Source organism: Odocoileus virginianus, chromosome 1, assembly GCF_023699985.2.
Source record: "Odocoileus virginianus isolate 20LAN1187 ecotype Illinois chromosome 1, Ovbor_1.2, whole genome shotgun sequence".
NCBI lineage: Eukaryota > Metazoa > Chordata > Mammalia > Artiodactyla > Cervidae > Odocoileus > Odocoileus virginianus.
Genome location: NC_069674.1, coordinates 66,948,709 through 66,969,346, shown reverse-complemented (window position 1 = coordinate 66,969,346; position 20,638 = coordinate 66,948,709). Strand labels below are relative to the sequence as shown.

Below are 20,638 nucleotides of genomic sequence, written 5' to 3'. Positions count from 1 at the left end.
CTAGATCATTAGCAAGGAACAATCTGCTCCTAAAATCAACTGTAAGAATTTAGATAAGCTATCCACTGATTCTTTGCTTACAATGAAAATGGACAGACATAGATGGGCCAGGAGAGAAGCCAGAAAAATGTTCAATGCTGCAGACTGGTGAAGAGAGAAAAGCAGAAGGAGAAACCGTTATAAAGTAACATTTACAGGGTATGAGCATTGCGCATGAGCAGGGCACCCGAAGCCAGCGCTCTGGGGTAACCTGGAGACACAGGGTCGGGAGCCACACGGGAGAGCGGCTCAGACCGGGGGGCAGATGTATACCTGCGGCCAACTCATGGTGATACATGGTGAAAACCAACACAATGTAGCAATTATCCTCCAGTTAATATAAATTAATTAATTTTAAAAAAGAATTAGCCCTCTAGCATAAGGAAACTGAGCTATTTAAAATTCTAAAAGATGATACTGTTAAAGCACTGTACTCTGTATGTCAGCAAATTTGGAAAACTTACTAGTGGCCACAGGACTGGAAAAGGTCAGTTTTCATTCTAATCCCAAACAAGAGCAATGCCAATGAATGTTCAAACTACCACACAATTGCCCTCCTTTCACATGCTAGCAACATTATGCTCAAAATCCTCCAAGCTAGGCTTCAACAGTATGTGAACCGAAATCTTCCAGATGTACAAGCTGAGTTTTGAAGAGGCAGAGGAACCAGAGATCAAATTGACAACATTTGCTGATCATGAAGAAGGAAACCAAGGGAATTCCAGAAAAACATCTACTTCTGCTTCACTGACTTTATGAAATGCTGACTGTGTGGATCACAACAAACTGCAGAAAATTCTTAAAGGGATGAAAGTAGAAGACACTTTACCTGTCTCCTGAGAAATCGGTATGTGGGTGAAGAAGCAAAGTTAGCAGTAGACATGGAATGATGCATTAGTTCAAAACTGGGGAAGGAATAATACAAGGCTGTATACTGTCACTCTGCTAATTTAACTTACATGCAGAGTACACTATGTAAAGTGCCAGGCTGGACGAATCACAAACTGGAATCAAGATTGTCAGGAAAAATATCAACAACCTCAGATATGCAGATGATATGACTCTAATGGCAGAAAGTGAAGAGGAACTAAAGAGCCTCTTGATAAGGGTGACAGAGGAGAGTGAAAAATCTGGCTTAAGATTCAACATTAAAAAAACTAAGATCATGGCATCCGGTCCCATCAGTAAGTCAATAAGTGTTAGTCATTCAGTCGTATCCGACTCTTTGCAATCCTATGGACGGTAGCCTACCAGGCTCCTCTGTCCATGGGATTTCCCAGGCAAGAATACTGGGGTGGGTTTCCATTCTCCTCTCCAGGGGATTTTCCCAGCCAAGGGATAGAACCCAGGTCTCCTACATTGCAGGTGTATTCTTTCCCATCTAAGTCACCAAGAAAGCCCTGATCCCATCACTTCATGGCAAATAGATGAGGAAAAAGTGAAAGCAGTAACAGATTCTTTTCCTGGGCTCCAAAATCACAGTGGACAGTGACTGTAATCAATAAATTAAAAGACACTTGCGCCTTGGAAGTAAAGCTATGACAAATCTAGAGAGCATATTAAAAAGCAGAGACATCACTTTGCTGACAAAGGTCTGTATAGTCAAAGTTATGGTTTCTCCAGCAATCATGTACAGATATGAGAGTTGGATCATGAAGGCTGAGTGCTGAAGAATTGACACTTTCAAATTGTGGCTGGAGAAGACTCTTGAGAGTCCCCCAGACTGCAAGGAGACCAAACCAGTCAATCCTAAAGGAAATCAATCCTGAGTATTAATTGGAAAAACTAATGCTGAAGCTCCAATAATTTGGCCACATAATGTGAAGAGCCGATCACTGGAAAAGATCCTGATGCTGGGAAAGACTGAAGACAAAAGGAGAAGGAGGCAGAAGAGGATGAGATGGTTAAACAGCATCACAGACTCAATGGACACAAATCTGAGCAAACTCCAGCAGATAGTGGAGAACAGAGGAGCCTGGCAAGCTACAGTCCATGAGGTGGCAAAGAGCTGGATGTGACTTTGCAACTCTACAACAACAAGGTAGGAAAACTATGAGAGATAAAATGAGGTGAAAGAGGAAAGAAGAGACTCAGATGTATAGAACAGACTTGTGGACTCTGGGAGAAGGCGAGGGTGGGATGTTTCAAGAGAACAGCATTGAAACATGTATATTATCTAGGGTGAAACAGATCACCAGCCCAGGTTGGGTGCATGAGACAAGTGCTCGGGCCTGGTGCACTGGGAAGACCCAGAGGGATTGGGTGGAGAGGGAGGTGGGAGGGGGGACCGGGATGGGGAATACATGTAAATCCATGGCTAATTCATTTCAATGTATGACAAAAACTACTGTAATGATGTAAAGTAATTAGCCTCCAACTAATAAAAATAAATGGAAAAAAAAAAAAAAAGAAAAGAATGTAAGGTTTCCACAAGAAACTGTCTGAATGGCTTTACTGAGAATCACAATAAGCTCTAGAATGGTTCAAAATTTGAGGCAAGAAGCACTCCAAAAGTAGTAGGAAATGACAAGATGGTGAACTGTTATTCTAAACAATAAAGATATTACAAAAAAATAAAACTAGAGACCACTACCTAATGAACACAGATGTAAAACTCAACAAAATATTAGCAATTAAAACCCAAGAATGCTTAAAAAGAATTTTATACTATAATCAACTGGGATTGAAAGACTCAGGAAGAATAGGCCAAAGAAGTCCTGGAATTAATCAATTATTATACCAAGGTTGTAAAAGACAAGATTCATAAATATAAGTCAACCGTTTTCATATATGCCAACAATGAACAAGGGGAACTTGAATTTGATAACAAAATACCATTTACATTACTCCCCATTCCAAATGAAATACCTAGGTATGAATAAACCTAACAAAATAGGGGCAAAAACTATATGAGGAAAACTAGAGAACTCTGATGATAAAAATCAAAGAGGAACTAAATATATAGAGAGATATCCCATGTTCATAGATTGAAAAATCAATATTGTGAAGATGTCAGTTCTTTCCAATTGGATCTATAGATTCAATGCAATCAAAATCCGAATTCTAGAAAAAACATTTTCTTATATCAACAAACTGATTCTAAAGTTTATATAGAGAGGAAAAAGAATCAAAACAGCTAACACAATATTGAAGAAAGAGAACAAAGTTGGAAGACTGACTAGCCAACTTCAAGACATTCTATAAAGCTTCAGTAATCAACACAATGAGGTGGTATTGGCAAAAGAAGAGACAAATAGATCAATGCAACAGAACAGTGAGTTCACAAATATACCCACATAAAGACAGTCAAATGCCCTCTTACAAAGAAGCAAAGGCAATAAATTAGGCAAAGGCAGAATCTTCAACAAATGATGTTGGAATAACAGGATAACTGCATGCAAAAAAATGGATCCAGGCACAGACTAGACACAAACTAAGATCATGGCATCCAGTCCTATCACTTTACAGCAAATAGATGGGAAAAATGTGGCAACAGTGTCAGATTTCATTTTCTTGGGCTCCAAAATCAATGCAAACAGTGACTGCAGTCACGAAATTAAAAGACACTGGATCATTTGGAAGAAAAGCTATGACAAAACTAGACAGTGTATTAAAAAGCACTTTGCTGACAAAGGTTCATATAGTCAAAACTATGGTTTTTCTAGTAGTTAAGTATGGATCCATACTCTCACTCAGAAGGCTGAGTGCTGAACATTTGATGCTTTCAACTGTGGTGCTGGAGAAGACTCTTGAGAGTCCCTTGGACAGCAAAGAGATCAAACCAGTCAGTCCTAAAGGAAATCAATCCTGAATATTCATTGGAAGGACTGATGCTGAAGCTGAAACTCCAATACTTTGGCCACCTGATACAAAGAGCTGACTCGTTGGAAAAGACCCTGAGGCTGGGAAAGACTAAGGGCAAGAGGAAAACAGGGCAACAGAGGATGAGATGGTTAGATGGCATCACTGACTCAATGGACATGAGTTTGAGCAAACTCAGGGAGCTGGTGAAGAACAGAAAACCCTGGCATGCTGCAGTTCATGGGCTCGCAAACAGCTAGACATGACTTAGCGACTGAACAACAAGATGACACAGACCTCACATACCTCACCAAAATTAACTCAAAATGGATCACAGACCTAAAAGTAAAAATGTAAAACTGTAACATGCCTAGAAGATAACATATGAGAAGACCCAGATGACCTTGGGTATGGCAATGACCTTCTAGATACAATACCAAAGACATGATATGAAGGAAATAACTGATAAGCTAGACTTCATTAAAAACTTCTATTCTGGAAGAGACAAATAATCAAATCTGCAACTTGATTTTTCATATAAGGCTGCTGAGAATTATCTATATTGATAAATTTATTACCATAAATATTATATAGTAGTCTAATTAATAAATAAGCTGGCTTATTCATTTTCCAATGAAAGAGAGACTGTTTTCATTGTTTAACTATTATGAATAACAGTAAGATAAAAATTCTTATACATATGTGACAGAGTTTCTTTAGGGTATACTCTTACAAACGCAATTATAAGATCGTAAGGTATACCCATTTTTAACCTTAGGATCAGTACAATAAAACTAAATAAAGTGGTTGAAACATTTTCTTCTCCTACAATCAGAGTATAAGAGTTTCTGCTCTCATTGGATATTTAGTTCTGGTCTTAGATTTTGCCAATCTCACAGAGAAATAGAATCTTGAATCATTTGTATTTCTCTAATAATTAGTTCACATCCTCTAAAAAGATGCTACACATCTTTTCATGTTTATTGGATGTGTTCTTCTGTGATCTGCCTATTCATATTCATTATCTATTTTTCAACTGAGTTACTTATCTTTTTCTTAGTGGATTACAAACTTTCAGGTACATCTTGGGTAGCATATTTTCCCATGTAATTGTAATAATGTTATTTTTTAAATTTTGAAACAATCTTACACATACAGAAAATTTGAAACTATAGTAAACATTTTTTTCTTGCATCATTAGGGAATAAGTTATTGACATGATGCACTATCACCCCTGAAGGTTTTAATGTGTATTTCCAACAAAAATGACATTGTACATAATCTCAATATAACCAACAAGATTAGGCAATTAATATTAACCCTGACAATGTAGTATCTTTAAAAATAACAGTGATTATTCTTTTAAAAACAATAAATACTAGGATTTCTACACTAAATCACGGTATTCACTCCTCAACAGATGACAATAAGACTTGAAAACACTTCATTCTTTCCAAAAAGGGGAGCATACATTAAGACAGACAGCAAATGAAGAATTGCTTTCATTTTTTCCCCCCCATTCTTGACAACACAATAGAGAATGAGATTAAACTCCTTCTGGAAATTTAAACATTAGATCAAACTTTCTGAGAATAATTGCTGGGAAAAGCTGAGAGGGAAATCTCCTCTGGCAATTTCTTTTCAAAGCTGTTCTCCTGGGATGGTCTTAATACAGACCTATTCAGAGGCTAGGGCTAACCTTTAAAAATCCCTTTAAGATCAAAGATTCTTTTATCTCTTTTTATCTTGTACAAATTATTTATGAGGGACACACTCTGTTATTTAAAGTTATGTTTATATAGCAAACATAAAAATAATAATCAATGGCTGAAAATGTTTTAGTATTAGCTCTGCATCAAGAACTGTTATTAAGTTTACATGGAAAACTATGATACTAGAATATCCTGTTCAATACAAAAATGGGAAGAGGAGAAAACTTTTTTAATAGGCATTAAAAAACACTCTGGGGAATTTTTTCAATAGTCTGAATAAAATAAGGCAGTAAAACTGAAGAAAGAAATGGAGTAAGACAGATTTGTTTGTCTTTAAGTAGAAGAAAATAAATAGCATGATTGTATGTGATGGGAAAGAGATACAATGAAAAACTGATGATGTGGTAGAGAGAAGGGATCTATGAAAGCAATGCCTTTCTTTGAGTGATGGGATCTAAGGCAAAAGTAGAGTATTTGCCTCTGTTAGGAGCAAGTACAGTTCATCCATATTAACAGGAAAGACAAAAGATTTTAAGGAGAGAAATGCAAAGTTAGGATTGCTTAGGAAAATGAGAGGCACCCAGTTTCTCCTCTCTATGAAGTGTGTTATATACGTGAATGTCACCATCAGGCATGGTTTTACAGGAAAAGGGTTGGGGACTGCTGTCTTTTATCAACCTGCTTGGGTTTTCCTTAGATTTCGATATAGTTGTAATGTTCCCAAAGCTTTATAAGCGTCTACCTATCTCCACACTCAGCTGTTATTGCTCCTGAGTGCCAGAATTATACATGCCCAGAAAGATAAAGTATAATAGAGATTGTATTTCCTTAAAAAATATTTTCTGCCTCAATAAGAAGTACATGTGAGGATAAGGATTTCAGAAAGAAAAATGTTCCTTTTTTTCCCTTGCATCTGTTTCCTCTGAACTAAATAAAGCCACAGTTTATAGTTTTTATCTAGAAGTTCTGAATATACCAATTGGCCAGTTCAACTCACTGATTAGACAAAAGTTATAAATAAATTCTAAAACAAAATTTCTTCTCTCATTTTCTGTCTACTAAAAAGTGAGTCATTAGATTACTTTGAAACTTGAATGCTTCACATACTATTCAAAGGACTTTTCAGTTATAAATAAATAAATGAAGCTAAATATAAACCACATTCATACCTCTCACAGCTGACTGGGAAGGCTGAGTCAAAACTTTGATATCTAATGCACTGTTGATATTTTCTTCTATTGCAGCACAATATCCATCCACAACATTGGTAATAGTGTCCTTCAAAGTTCCAAGATTATGGAAAACCTGAAGAGCAGTTCCGACCTGGGTTGGATTCTTTAAAGAGGTGGTGGTGGGGTGGGGTGGGAAAAGATATAATAAATAGGAAATAAACATAAATAAATAAATATAAAATAAATATAAATCTACAAATCTAAGTGGTACTTGAGCAGTTACTATAATTTTTAAAATTATTACAAACAAGAACAAAAATAATGCATCTGGAACAAGTGTTATTTTTAGTCATTACTTCTTTTACAAGACAAAGTTAAATACCATGTGTATGATTTCCTCCCTTTCCCTTTTCCTCCTCCTTTAAAGGATAATCACAAAATAAAGAATCTTTCATATTATTGGAGCTTACTTGAAATTTACCATTAATCTCTATGAAGAGAGCCATGTAAGAACTAACAACCCTATATTTGTTTAGAAAGAAATAAATTGTGCAGAGTAAACTGTGCGCTAAGCCTTGTGAACTGATACTACTTTTCATTGTATTATCTTCCTTCATTCACTCACTGAAACTACAAATATATAGAGAGAGTGCCCATTATGGGGTCTATCTTGCTTCTATCTGCTAGAACTATACTGGTAAATAAAACCAGTTGAGTTTCTGCCCTTATGGAACTTATATTTACTGAGAAATATGTAAACAATAAATATAAGAGAGTATCAGGTAGTGATAAATGCTATAGAAAAGAAAGCAGGGAATAAAAATAGAGAATGATGTGTATTATTATAGAGGGAAGAGTCAGGGAATGCATCTCAAAGGTAGTATTAAACAGAAATCAACATCTGGGAAATCTAGGGAAATATAGATCTGGGCAGGGGCATCAACAAAAGAACTGAGGTGGAAATGTGCTCGATAGCTAGTGAAAGAGCAATCAGGCCATGGTGGTGGCTGAAGTAGACAGGGGGAAGCAACGAGGGCGAAGCAGAAACACTACCGGTGAGTAGATTCAGTCTACAGTGATTTGTCATTAAGTAAATGACTGAATTAACAAGGTAGATCTACATCAACATAGTTATAGGTCCAAATAGCTGAAATTCCTCTTTCATTTATGACTCAGCATCTGTCATTAAAGGCACACAGCTAAAAATTGACATTATTTCGTTAACATTTTCTTGACTGTTGAGTATATATAACACAAAATGTTATTTCTTAAGTCTACTGGTGATAGCAAGAGTACGTAGCATACACACACTCAGCAGCAGGGTAGGGTCAGTTTAGAGACAAGATCAGGAAACATGGTTGGTGAACACCCATTTTAGATCATTTTGTAATTAAACAAGAACAAGTAGCAAATGGACATTGTTTCATATTAAAACATGCATTTGCTTTTAGAAGATATCAAGGATGAAAATTAGGCAGCTGTAAACACATTTCCCTTATCACTATTCAAAAGTCTATATAATCTAAGAAAGCACTACCTGACCAATTTCAAAGAATATCTTCACCTTAAAAACTAGAATACAGACACATATTATAACATTATATTTATTGCCTTTATTATCCTCAAAGGATCCAAATATCAGTTTCTCAACATATAGGTTTTCAGTAACTTATAATAATTATGTAACTTCAATAGCTTACAAAGAATGTACATTGAAAGTTATATGCATATGTTAACTGAAAACATTTGGAGTCTTATTTGACTTGAGAGATCTAGTCAAAATTGGTCTTCTTAAGTTTCTACTCCAAAAATTAACTATCAAAAACTTTCAAAACAGTAACATGTTCAGGGCAACATTAAAGAAGCATCTAGTATCAGAATGGTTATCATCAAAAAGACAACAAATAAGTGTTGGCAAGGATGTGGAAAAAGGGGAACTTTCATGCACTGTTGCTGAGAATGTAAATTAGTGCAGCCACTATGAAAAACACTATGGGGGTTCCTCAAAAAATTATGTAAGTAACTCTTGAGGAACTCAGCTCTCCCCTCTGTATCCTGAATTCATAAATTTTATTTTTTTTAATTAATTTATTTATTTTTTATTAGTTGGAGGCTAATTACGTTACAATATTGTAGTGGGTTTTGTCATACATTGACATGAATCAGCCATGGAGTTACATGTGTTCCCCATCCCCATCCCTCTGGTTCTTCCCAGTGCACCAGGTCCAAGCACTTGTCTCATGCATCCAACCTGGGCTGGTGATCTGTTTCACCCTAGATAATATACATGTTTCAATGCTGTTCTCTTGAAACATCCCACCCTCGCCTTCTCCCACAGAGTCCAAAAGCCTGTTCTGTACATCTGTGTCTCTTTTTCTGTTTTGCATATAGGGTTATTGTTACCATCTTTCTAAATTCCATATATATGTGTTAGTATACTGTAATGGTCTTTATCTTTCTGGCTTACTTCGCACTGTATAATGGGCTCCAGTTTCATCCATCTCATTAGAACTGATTCAAATGAATTCTTTTTAATGGCTGAGTAATATTCCATGGTGTATATGTACCACAGCTTCCTTATCCATTCGTCTGCTGATGGGCATCTAGGTTGCTTCCATGTCCTGGCTATGATAAACAGTGCTGCGATGAACATTGGGGTGCACGTGTCTCTTTCAGATCTGGTTTCCTTGCTGTGTATGCCCAGAAGTGGGATTGCTGGGTCATATGGCAGTTCTAGTTCCAGTTTTTTAAGAAATCGCCACACTGTTTTCCATAGCGGCTGTACTAGTTTGCATTCCCACCAACAGTGTAAGAGGGTTCCCTTTTCTCCACACCCTCTCCAGCATTTATTGCTTGTAGACTTTTGGATAGCAGCCATCCTGACTGGCGTGTAATGGTACCTCATTGTGGTTTTGATTTGCATTTCTCTGATAATGAGTGATGTTGAGTATCTTTTCATGTGTTTTTTAGCCATCTGTATGTCCTCCTTGGAGACATGTCTGTTTAGTTCTTTGGTCCATTTTTTGATTGGGTCATTTATTTTTCTGGAGTTAAGCTGGAGGAGTTGCTTGTATATTTTTGAGATTAATCCTTTGTCTGTTGCTTTGTTTGCTATTATTTTCTCCCAATCTGAGGGCTGTCTTTTCACCTTGCTTATAGTTTCCTTTGTTGTGCAAAAGCTTTTAAGTTTCATTAGGTCCCATTTGTTTATTTTTGCTTTTGTTTCTAATATTCTGGAGGATAGATTTCCAAAGCTGGCTGAAGTTCCTTTTTTTTTTTTTTTTTTAAATAAAAATGTAGCCAACAAGATCCCAACTCTAAAATTCTGATTCAGCTGGATCAGACTGAGGCCTGGTTATTATATTTTAAAGCTCTTCAGATGCAGCCACCTGGGAACCAACATTTGGAAACCACTTGACTAGATGACTCTGCCAGACTTTGAAAAATGAGAATCATTTGTTCATGTGAAAGATAGGATTTTCTGGTAAAAAGAACCAAATACACAGAGAAACGACAGAGGAAAATTACTGAGTATGCTTAAGGAGTGGTATATAGATTTTACTACCAGAAGTTTTGCATATGTGGGGGGAAAAAAGACAACCCTGGCAAATAAGGGTCTGGTCACTGACAACCTTGGACTGCATTCTGTGAAATTTCTATTTAATACTACTGGTAACAGAAAAATGATTCATGTAATAAAATTATCATAATCTAAGATGTTTAAGGAAATAAAAATAATTACATCAGCTCTGGCAATAGTTTTTAAAAAAAAAGAAAAGAAGGAAAAATAGCTTGGACTAGGGAGTTGCAATGAAAAACAAAGAACAGGACAGACAGGAGAGATTCTGAAACACTGAAAAGAAACTGTCTACTGACTGACTATGATGGACAAGAGGGAAGGAAGAGTCTACCATATATGGAAGTTTCTTCAAGTGTGGGGGCCTGAAAGGACAGAAAAAGAAAAAAGAAAATCAAAAGAAGGAGATCATTTGGGCAAGTGGGTGGAGGAGTGGTGGGATGAGAGGCTGAACGGCTGTTGTTAATGAAGTGCTCACTGTGAGACATGCGGAGTCTCAGGTGCCAACGGGGCGTTCTCAGTTGGAGACGAGAACACTTTTGAACTGGATAATCATAGGAACCTAGACTGAGTAGCAAGCTAAACTGATGTAATAAATAATAAAATATAGCATGTTGGAAACTTTTAATCACAAAGGGAATAAAGAACAGAATTGGTGAGAGTGAGAGAACAGAAATGAGGTGATAGAATACTCTAAGCAGAATAACAACTGGAACATTAGAAAAACTGGGAATGAAATCATTTTGTCTAGCTATGATTCCAGCAAAGAATACCTCCTAAATATAATAAACATTAGTGTTCTTTTCCCATCATTCTCTCTCATCGCAAACAAATACCACATATTTTGACCAGCAGGTTTTTCTGGGTTCTTATTAGTAATAAACATCAGACTTTCAGTTCCCTCATCTGTAAAATCAGGGGACTGGACTAGATGAATTCTAGTACCCTTGCAAATACTAACACATGATTGTACGATCATTCAGTGTACATCATTTACTTATGCGAGCACTGGGCAAGGTACTGGGGATTTAAAAAAACTGAAGCAAATACTGGACCGTCTGACCCTTCAATATCTATGGTCTGATGGGCGATAAAGACAATTAAAGCAGCAATTAGAATGTACTATGATAAATTAGAGGAGAAATGGATAGTTTAATAGGAGAGGTGATTAACTTAGAACTGGGGAGGGAAAGAAGGATAGAGAAGTCAGGAAATTCTCCTTAAAGGAAGAAGGCCCAGCCAAGACCCAAAGTGAAGTTGTCATGGGAAGGTGTTGGGAGCCGGAGATGAGGAGGAGTCGAAGATTTACAGAAGGAGTCAGGAAAGCAAAAGGAAAACCACTCCAAGCAGAGGAATAGCACATACAAAAGTCTGTGAATGAGCACACTGTGGAAATTAAATCGACTAATATAATATCTGATAGGTAAGAGAACTACACAAATACCTAAACCAATGCAGGTGCCCCTATTAGTCAATCTCAAACTTTTGGTAATAAAAGAACTACCTGAGGGAGCTTGTTAACTAAAAAGGGACACATAAGGAAGACCTGAGATTGCTGGTAAGTTTTCATTTTTTTAATCTGAGTGCTGGTTATGTATGTTTGTTTGCTTTGTGAAAAATTCATTGAGCTATACTCTTATGAGGTATGTACTTTTCTGTTAATTACATTTTCACCATACAGTCTAAAATAAGAGGGTTAAGAGCATCAGGGAAAAAAATGCACATGCTTGGAACCCACGTGTCCACTGAATGGATGAAGAAAATGAAATAATATTCAGTCTTAAAAAGAAATCCTGTCACATGCTACCACATGGGTGAACATATCATGCTATGCAAAATAAACCAGTCACAAAAAAGTACTGTGTGGCTACGTATTATGAAGATAATATTATTTACATATCATTTATATAAAAAGCAGAGACATTACATTGCCAACAAAGGTCCGTCTAGTCAAGGCTATGGTTTTTCCAGTGGTCATGTATGGATGTGAGAGTTGGGACTGTGAAGAAAGCTGAACTCCAAAGAATTGATGCTTTTGAACTATGGTGATGTAGAAGACTCTTGAGAGTCCCTTGGGCTGCAAGATCCAACCAGTCCATCCTAAAGGAGATCAGTCCTGGGTGTTCATTGGAAGGACTGATGCTGAAGCTGAAACTCCAGTACTTAGGCCACCTCATGCGAAGAGTTGACTCATTGGAAAAGACCCTGATGCTGGGAGGGATTGGGGGCAGGAGGAGAAGGGGACGACAGAGGATGAGATGGCTGGATGGCATCACTGACTTGATGGACGAGTATGAGTAGACTCTGGAAGTTGGTGATGGACAAGGAGGCCTGGCGTACTGCAACTCATGGGGTCACAAAGAGTCGGACATGACTGAGCGACTGAACTGAACTGATATGAAGACTGTACATATACAGACAAATTCGTAGACAGTAGAACAGTGGTTACCAGGGACTCAGGGATAGAGAGGGATAAAAGTTGTCAAATAGACACAGTTTCAGTCCAGTGAGACTTCTGGAGACTGGATGTGTGACATTAACTAACATGAACATACCTAATGCTACTGAACACTGATGGTGATCGATTTCATTTTAGGTGTATTTCATTAGAATTTAAATACGCATATGCTTGGATCTCAACTTCAGATACGCTAATTTGACAGGTTTTAGAATGAGGCCAAGGAATCTGGATAATTATGATAAATCTAATTTTTCTACTGCAGTCATCCAGTAAGGCCTTATTATGAACCAAGCATTATTTTAGGGGCTTTTACACATGTGAGATCTAATCCTCTCTAACAAAACATTCAAAGTAGCTGTACTGTTCCCTACTGAAAGAGAGGGAAACTGAGGAATAGAGAAGTCAGCAGAAGCTCCAAGACAACAAAGAATAAAGGCAGAGCAGGGATTCAAACATTAAAACGTATGGATTTTAAAGTTCATGCTTACTGCAAATAACTTTAGTACCAACTAAAGTCTGACTTTCTTTTGGTTCAGTTCAGTTCAGTCACTCAGTTCTGTCCGACGCTTTGCAACGACGTGAATCGCAGCATGCCAGGCCTCCCTGTCCATCACCATCTCCCAGAGTCTACTCAAACTCATGTCCATCGAGTCGGTGATGCCATCCAGCCATCTCATCCTCTGTCGTCCCCTTCTCCTCCTGCCCTCAATCCCTCCCAGCATCAGGGTCTTTTCCAATGAGTCAACTCTTCACATGAGGTGGCCTAAGTACTGGAGTTTCAGCTTCAGCATCAGTCCTTCCAATGAACACCCAGGACTGATCTCCTTTAGGATGGACTGGTTGGATCTCCTTGCAGTCCAAGGGACTCTCAAGAGTCTTCTCCAACACCATAGTTCAAAAGCATCAATTCTTCGGCACTCAGCTTTCTTCACAGTCCAACTCACATCCATACAAGACCACTGGAAAAACCACAGACTTGACTAGATGAACCTTTGTTGGCAAAGTAATGTCTCTGCCTTTTAATATGATATCTAGGTTGGTCATAACTTTCCTTCCAAGACTTTCTTTAAGCAGTAAAATAAAATTTGAAAGTAACTAAGGAAAATGGCCAATAAGTGCTGTTACTTTACTAAGTAAATGAAACTTGCTTAGTTGTGTCCAAGACTTTTTGCAATCCCATGGATTGGAGCCTGCCAGGCTCCTCTGTCCATGGAATTCTCCAGGCCAGAAAACTGCAGTGGGTTGCCATGCCCTCTTCCAGGAGATCTTCCCAACCCAGTGATCGAACCCAGGTCTCCCGGATTGCAGGCTGAACCACCAAGGAAGCCCAAGAATACTGGAGTGGATAGTCTACCCCTTCTCCAGGGGATCTTCCCAATCCAGGAATCAAACTGGGGTCTTCTGCACTGCTTGCTAAGTAAGGATATTTTAAAAAACTTTACTATCTACTATCATAACTTTATAAAAGAAAGTTTGTTTAAATAACAAGGAGAATAAAGGGAAATTCTCAGAGTAAGCAGTTGCCTTGTTTTCACTTTGAATTTTAATGGGAAATGATAAAACCTCAGCATGACTGCTACCAACCTACAGTGTTTGGAAATCAGTACCTCTGTTATCTTTCTGTACAAATAAGCAGGTTAGCCAACCTTGCTTACCTACAATATCCTCAAGTTTCAAGTTTCCCTGAAAATTGCTCATAAAAAAATTCCTTCTTTCCTAGTACCCAGGGCCACTGTGTTCTCTGTAAAGTTTGATAGTTTAAATTCAGCGGCAAACAGTTAACTCCTTGCCACACTCACCTGGCTCCCCACGTTCTGCTGCAAATCGCAACTTCAACAAAGCTGAAATCAGTAAAATCACAAACTGTCCTTAATAGAACACTTTCTCATCCCATAGGCAAACTGTGCAAACACAACATGAACAATTCACTGCTCATCTTGGAGCTGCCTATTCTTTGGGCCTATTTTCCCAGTGTTCCAAGATTAGCTCTAGGACTTCTCTGTTTCCTTACACCACCTACCCAAATCCCTCTTTACAAAATCAGACCTATTCCTGGTATTTCTTAGGAGATCTATATTCATTGCTAGGTTCTACCCTAATCTGTGGAAACAGTATACTACATGAAGATGCCTTCTCCCCTAGGTAGTAATGTTTAAAATGGCCTCTGTATCCACTTATTTTCTTTTGTCAACACAATATAAGTAGAATAAATATTACAAAGCTCATTTTACAGTTAGGTCTAAGGTACTAAGAAGACAGATCCAAAGTGGCTTACTAGCAGGCCAATTTTAGGCCTCAGTCCCTTCACTTCCTATTCTATACTCTTCCACAGCTCACCCTGTCGCCACCTGACTCTAGACCTCCAGATATACCAGTTTTTTGGCATTTATAAGAGATCTCAAAATAAAACGAACACATTTGAAAAATACCATGCTTTCTAGAAAGAAATAAACTACTGACAAGGAGCAATATCTCCTATTAGGTACAAAAGTAATTGCAGTTTTGGACCCTGAGTTTTAAATATTTAAAACTAGGCTCAAACATATCTTTATTAATCAACACATTTTTGCCAATGAGAAATAAGTTGGTTTATTCCTGTAGTATAAAAATCCATGCTTCAGGACTCGATGAAACTCTTGGAAAGTATTTTCTGTCTCCTGCCGGTTGTGGAAGTGTTTTCCCTGCAAGAGGTTGTCAAGATGCTTGAAGAAGTGATCAGGTAAATATGGCAGATGAATCAAAACTTCATTGCCCAATTCATTCAATGTTTGAAGTGTCATGCGACATGTGGCTGGGCACTGTCATGCAGAAGAATCATGCCCTTTCTGCTGACCAATGCCTTCTGCAGGTGTTGCCACATTCAATGCATCTCATCCATTTGCAGAGCATATTTCTCAGACGTAATAGTTTCTCTAGGATTCAGAAAGTTATAGTGGATCAGACAGGCAGCAAACCACCAAACAGTGTCCATGACCTTTTTTTGGTACAAGTTTGGCTTTGGGAAGTGCGCTGGAGCTTCTTCTCTCCCCAACCACTAAGCTGGTCATTGATGACTGTTACATAAAATCCACTTTTCGTCGCACTTCACAACCTGATCAAGAAATAGTTCGCTGTTGTTGCACACAATAAGAGAAGATGACACCTTTAAATAATGATTTTTTTGACTTCTGGTCAGCTCAAGAGGCACCCACGTACCAAGTTTTTTCACCTTTCCAATTTGCTTCAAATGCCAAATGATCATAGAATTGTGGACATTGAGTTCTTAGGCAATCTCTCATGTAGTGGTAAGAGGATCGGCTTCAATGATGGCTCTCAGTTGGCCACTGTCAACTTCTGATGGCCAGCAACTACACTCCTCATTGTCAAGGCTTTCCCTTTCTTTACAAAAGTTCTTTTTTCCCTAATGAACTAAATCTTTAGCAGTTAACTTCTCTTTCTTTGGGTTTCATATAATTAATAGATGTGTTTAGTTACTCGGTAGTGTCCGACTCTTTGTGACCCCGTGAACTGTAGGCTGCCAGGCTCCTCTGTCCATGGGGATTCTCCAGGCAAGAATACTGGAGTGGGTTGCCATGCCCTCCTTCAGGGGATCTTTCCAGCCCAGAGATCAGATCGAACCCAGGCATCCCACACTGCAGGCAGATTCTTTACTGTCTCAGCCACAAGTTTAATATATAAAAAAATACAATGAGCGGAGGGAAGGAAAAGGACAAATAAAGAAAATAAAATTTCCTGCTGCTATTCTGTTTTGGTTATTAGTGTGGTTTCAGGACTACAGGATTTCCTCAAAGTTTCATTATAAGCCATCTCATGCTTAACTAAAATAAGACAAAAATAGGAACTCCCAGAATCACATGTGAAAGGGGGAGTGATGGAGAAAGGTGGGGAGGGAGGTGGGGAGGGAAATCATCTACATGTTCTCAGTCTCTGAAAAACAAAGAGGTTATAGTGAGAAAAATGCAAAGCCAGTTCAAGCAAAAATTTAAAGAACAAGTATCTTCAACTATATAGAAAATCCTTACTGCTGAAGAAAAAAAGTTTATTATTTTATTTTTTATAGCATAGAAAGGATACAAATTTAAGAATTTTTATTGCTAAGCAGATAATTCTTTAAACCACTCCCTCAGTAGAATACGTATTTAATAGAAGTAGGCTAGTTTTCAGGTAAATTTAATACAGTAAAAAGCACAGCAACTTAATCATGCACAATAACTGAGGAATTCTAAAATCCAAATATTTTCTCAAGAGTAGTGTCAATAAATTCACAACACTATATACATAATAAGTGTATAACAGGTCAAAATATTTATAGCAATTTATAATATCTCTATACCCTAACATGATACATACATTGGATACTTTTTTGAAGCTATGTCTATAACACTGAAGACTTAATGGAGCCCCAAGGGAGATTACAAGTATTGAAGGAAGAGAGAATCACATTAAATAATGCAATTTAAAGGCAAGAATTATATTAACTATCTTGGTTGTGATCCAGAACTTACCAGAGGCTTTTCTGATTCAGTAGCATGCAGTCCACTAATGCTTGATATGTACTTCTCATCTAACCTAATATAATTATTTCAGAACCTGTTAACAATCAGCAGTCAACAGTGCATAACCCAAATGAAATTAAGAAACTAAGAAGAACACTTAATAGTGCAGTATGATCTTATCAACCAAAAATCAACTTTATTCTAGCCCTTTTTGAGAAGCAGCAGGGAAAAAGGACTGGGGAAAATGAGTGTAAGAAGAAAAAGGAGAAAAAAGAATGAAAGTGAACATGCACTGGAAGAGGAAGGTTCTGCAAAAAAGAATAACACAGAGAGGGCCTTAAAAAATGGAGAAGGTAAGAAAGATCAATACACAAAAAAAGGTCCTTTTAACTTTCAGATTTTTTTTATCAAATGAATCTGGAGTGCACAGTCCACACTAATTATAGTTCGGCATTAAGTAAAAGTTTTAAAGTGATGCCAGTACTCCGAATAATATTCTCATCACATTAAATAATAGCAAATAATATTTCAAGGACACTAAAAATGTGTTCAATAATAAAATGAATTTTATAGGAAAACAAAAGTAATCATGAGACATTAATGTTGCAAGCACCCAAATCTTACTCAAACACAAATTTTTAACTTAAATGTGCATATGTGTCTTACTTTTAAATAAAGCAATACAATATAACAATTCTAGTCATTCCTTATTTTACCAAATATATTTATGGCAACCATTATTAGGTATTCCCTAAAACTTCTTTCCCTCCTTCTTTCTTATTATTAAAACCTAATTTTCTCCATGGATGTCAACGTGCACACACTGCATGAGTAGCTTAAGCCAACACTGACAATTTTGTTCCTCTTTGTCAGGTTCTTGTTTTCATAGTCCTCCTGACACTTGGGGTGACTGTGAGACCTATCTGGTCAATGAGACGTAACAATACGTCTGCTGAGGCAATTTTGAAAAAGGATTCTGTAACATGCCTTTGGGCTGGCAGTTGACACTCCGTCTCTACACTGTGAACATGGATTAATGCTTGTGAAGTAGCTGAAACAATGTTAGCACCACCCACATCCAGATAAACCCCTGTTTAAAACACTGTGGGTCAAGCTTGTTGCTACAGTACTCTCAAGTTTCATCCAGCACCAAATTGATGAAAACACAATACATAAAAACATGTGAATCCATAACAATACTTTAAAAAAAAATAAAAGAAAAACAAAAGAGAACAAAATTATATCCCATTTACTACCAGGGAGGTGACTTAATATATAAACTCCTTACTCTGTAAGTTGGTAATAAAAGTGCAAAATCTAAATATTTATCCATCATTTTAAAAAGTAACTGCAGTTCAAGGTAACCAAGTACCCTTTCAATCAAAAATTCTTCTTTACAAAAGAATCACAACTAACAAGTACAAACTAATAATAAAAACAGAAAATCACTCTTTCACAATCTCTACTGAAAAAAATAAAAAGATTTGGGCAAAAATCATCAATAGATATTAAAACCATTAGGAGAAAGACTGTGAATTAAATGTTCTCAAGGTGCCAAAATACATTCAAATTCACAATGAAGTAATTCAGTGGAAGAAAAAAATAACCTTTTTCAACAAAAGGTGCTCCAACAACTATTTGTCTATAAGAAAAAACTGACCCTTAAATACTGTACATAAAAATTAAACTTAAAACAAAAAATTATAAACTTCTAAAAGAAAACACAGGAGGAAAGCTTTCCAACATTAGGGTAGGCAAAAATTTCATATATAACACGCAAATGAAAGCATGAGTAAACTGGCTTTTATCAAAACTAAAAAAATTTGCCCTTCATAAAAGATTACATCTTTTAGAAAAAAAAAAGTTAATAAAAGCCTGATCAAGAAACAGGAAATAGCAACAAGGATATACTGTACAGAATAGGGGAAAATAGCCATTATTTTACAATAAATCTAAATCAAGTATAATCTGTAAAAATATTGAACCATTGTGTTGTATGCCTGAAGCCAATATAATATTATAAATCAACTATACTTCAATTTTTAAAATATTTTAAAAAAGAAACAGCATGAGAAACGCTGGGCTGGAAGAAGCACAAGCTGGAATCAAGATTGCTAGGAGAAATATCAATAACCTCAGCTAAGCAGATGACACCACCCCTATGGCAGAAAGTGAAGAGGAACTGAAAAGCCTCTTGATGAAAGTGAAGGAGGAGAGTGAAAAAGTTGGCTTAAAGCTCAACAGTCAGAAAACTAAGACCATGGCATCTGGTCCCATCACTTCATGGGAAATAGATGGGGAAACAATGGAAACAGCGACAGACTTTATTTTTGGGGGGCTCCAAAATCACTGCAGATGGTGACTGCAGCCATGAAATTAAAAGTGCTTACTCCTTGGAAGGAAAGTTATGACCAACCTAGACAGCATATTAAAAAGCAGAGACATTACTTTGCCAACAAAGGTCCGTCTAGTCAAGGCTATGGTTTTTCCAGTTGTCATGTATGGATGTGAGAGTTGGACTATAAAGACAGCTGAGTGCCCAAGATCTGATGCTTTTGAACTGTGGTGTTGGAGAAGACTCTTGAGAGTCCCTTGGACTGCAAGGAGATCCAACCAGTCCATCCTGAAGGAGATCAGTCCTGGGTGTTCATTGGATGGACTGATGCTGAAGCTGAAATTCCAGTACTTTGGCTACCTCATGCGAAGAGTTGACTCACTGGAAAAAGACTCTAATGTTGGGAAGGATTGGAGGCAGGAGGAGAAGGGGACGACAGAGGATGAGATGGCTGGATGGCATCACCGACTCGATGGACATGGGTTTGGGTAAACTCCGGGAGTTGGTGATGGACAGGGAGGCCTGGCATGCTGCGACTCATAGGGTCGCAAAGAGTCGGACACGACTGAGTGACTGAACTGAAAAAGAAACAAGAAACGGGGACTTCCCTGGTGGTCCAGTGGTTAAGAATCTGCCTTGCAATGCAGGGGACACAAGCTTGCTCTCTGCTCTGGGAACTAAGCCTTAGGGTCTGCATATCTCAACTACTGAGCCCAATGAAGCCAAAATAAATAAATATTTTTTAAAAAGGAAGAAGAAACAAGACACAATCCAAATTAAAAAAAATAAAAGATGATGTCAAGGGGAAAAACAAGGCGGCATTATTCTTAACACCCCAAAACTGTAAGAATTACTCAGCAGTAAAAAGGAGTACTTACACATGCAATAGTGGGAAAGAAGTGTGGCTCAGGTGGTTAAGAATTCATCTGCAATACAGAGGACCTGGGTTTGATCTCTGGGTCGGGAAGATCTCCCTGGAGAAGGAAAGGGCAACCCACTCCAGTATTCCTGCCTGGGAAATTCCATGGACAGAGGAGTCTGGCAG

The 20,638-nt window shown here is 37.5% G+C and overlaps 1 protein-coding gene across 1 annotated transcript in view; it reads right to left on the bottom strand.

The window, feature by feature from the left end:
- Positions 1 to 20,638, bottom strand: part of COG5 (component of oligomeric golgi complex 5) — a 268,380-nt gene that overhangs the window by 116,009 nt on the left and 131,733 nt on the right. Inside the window, 1 exon segment of the mRNA XM_070469136.1 lies at positions 6,722 to 6,887. Coding sequence (XP_070325237.1) covers positions 6,722 to 6,887 — 166 coding nt within the window.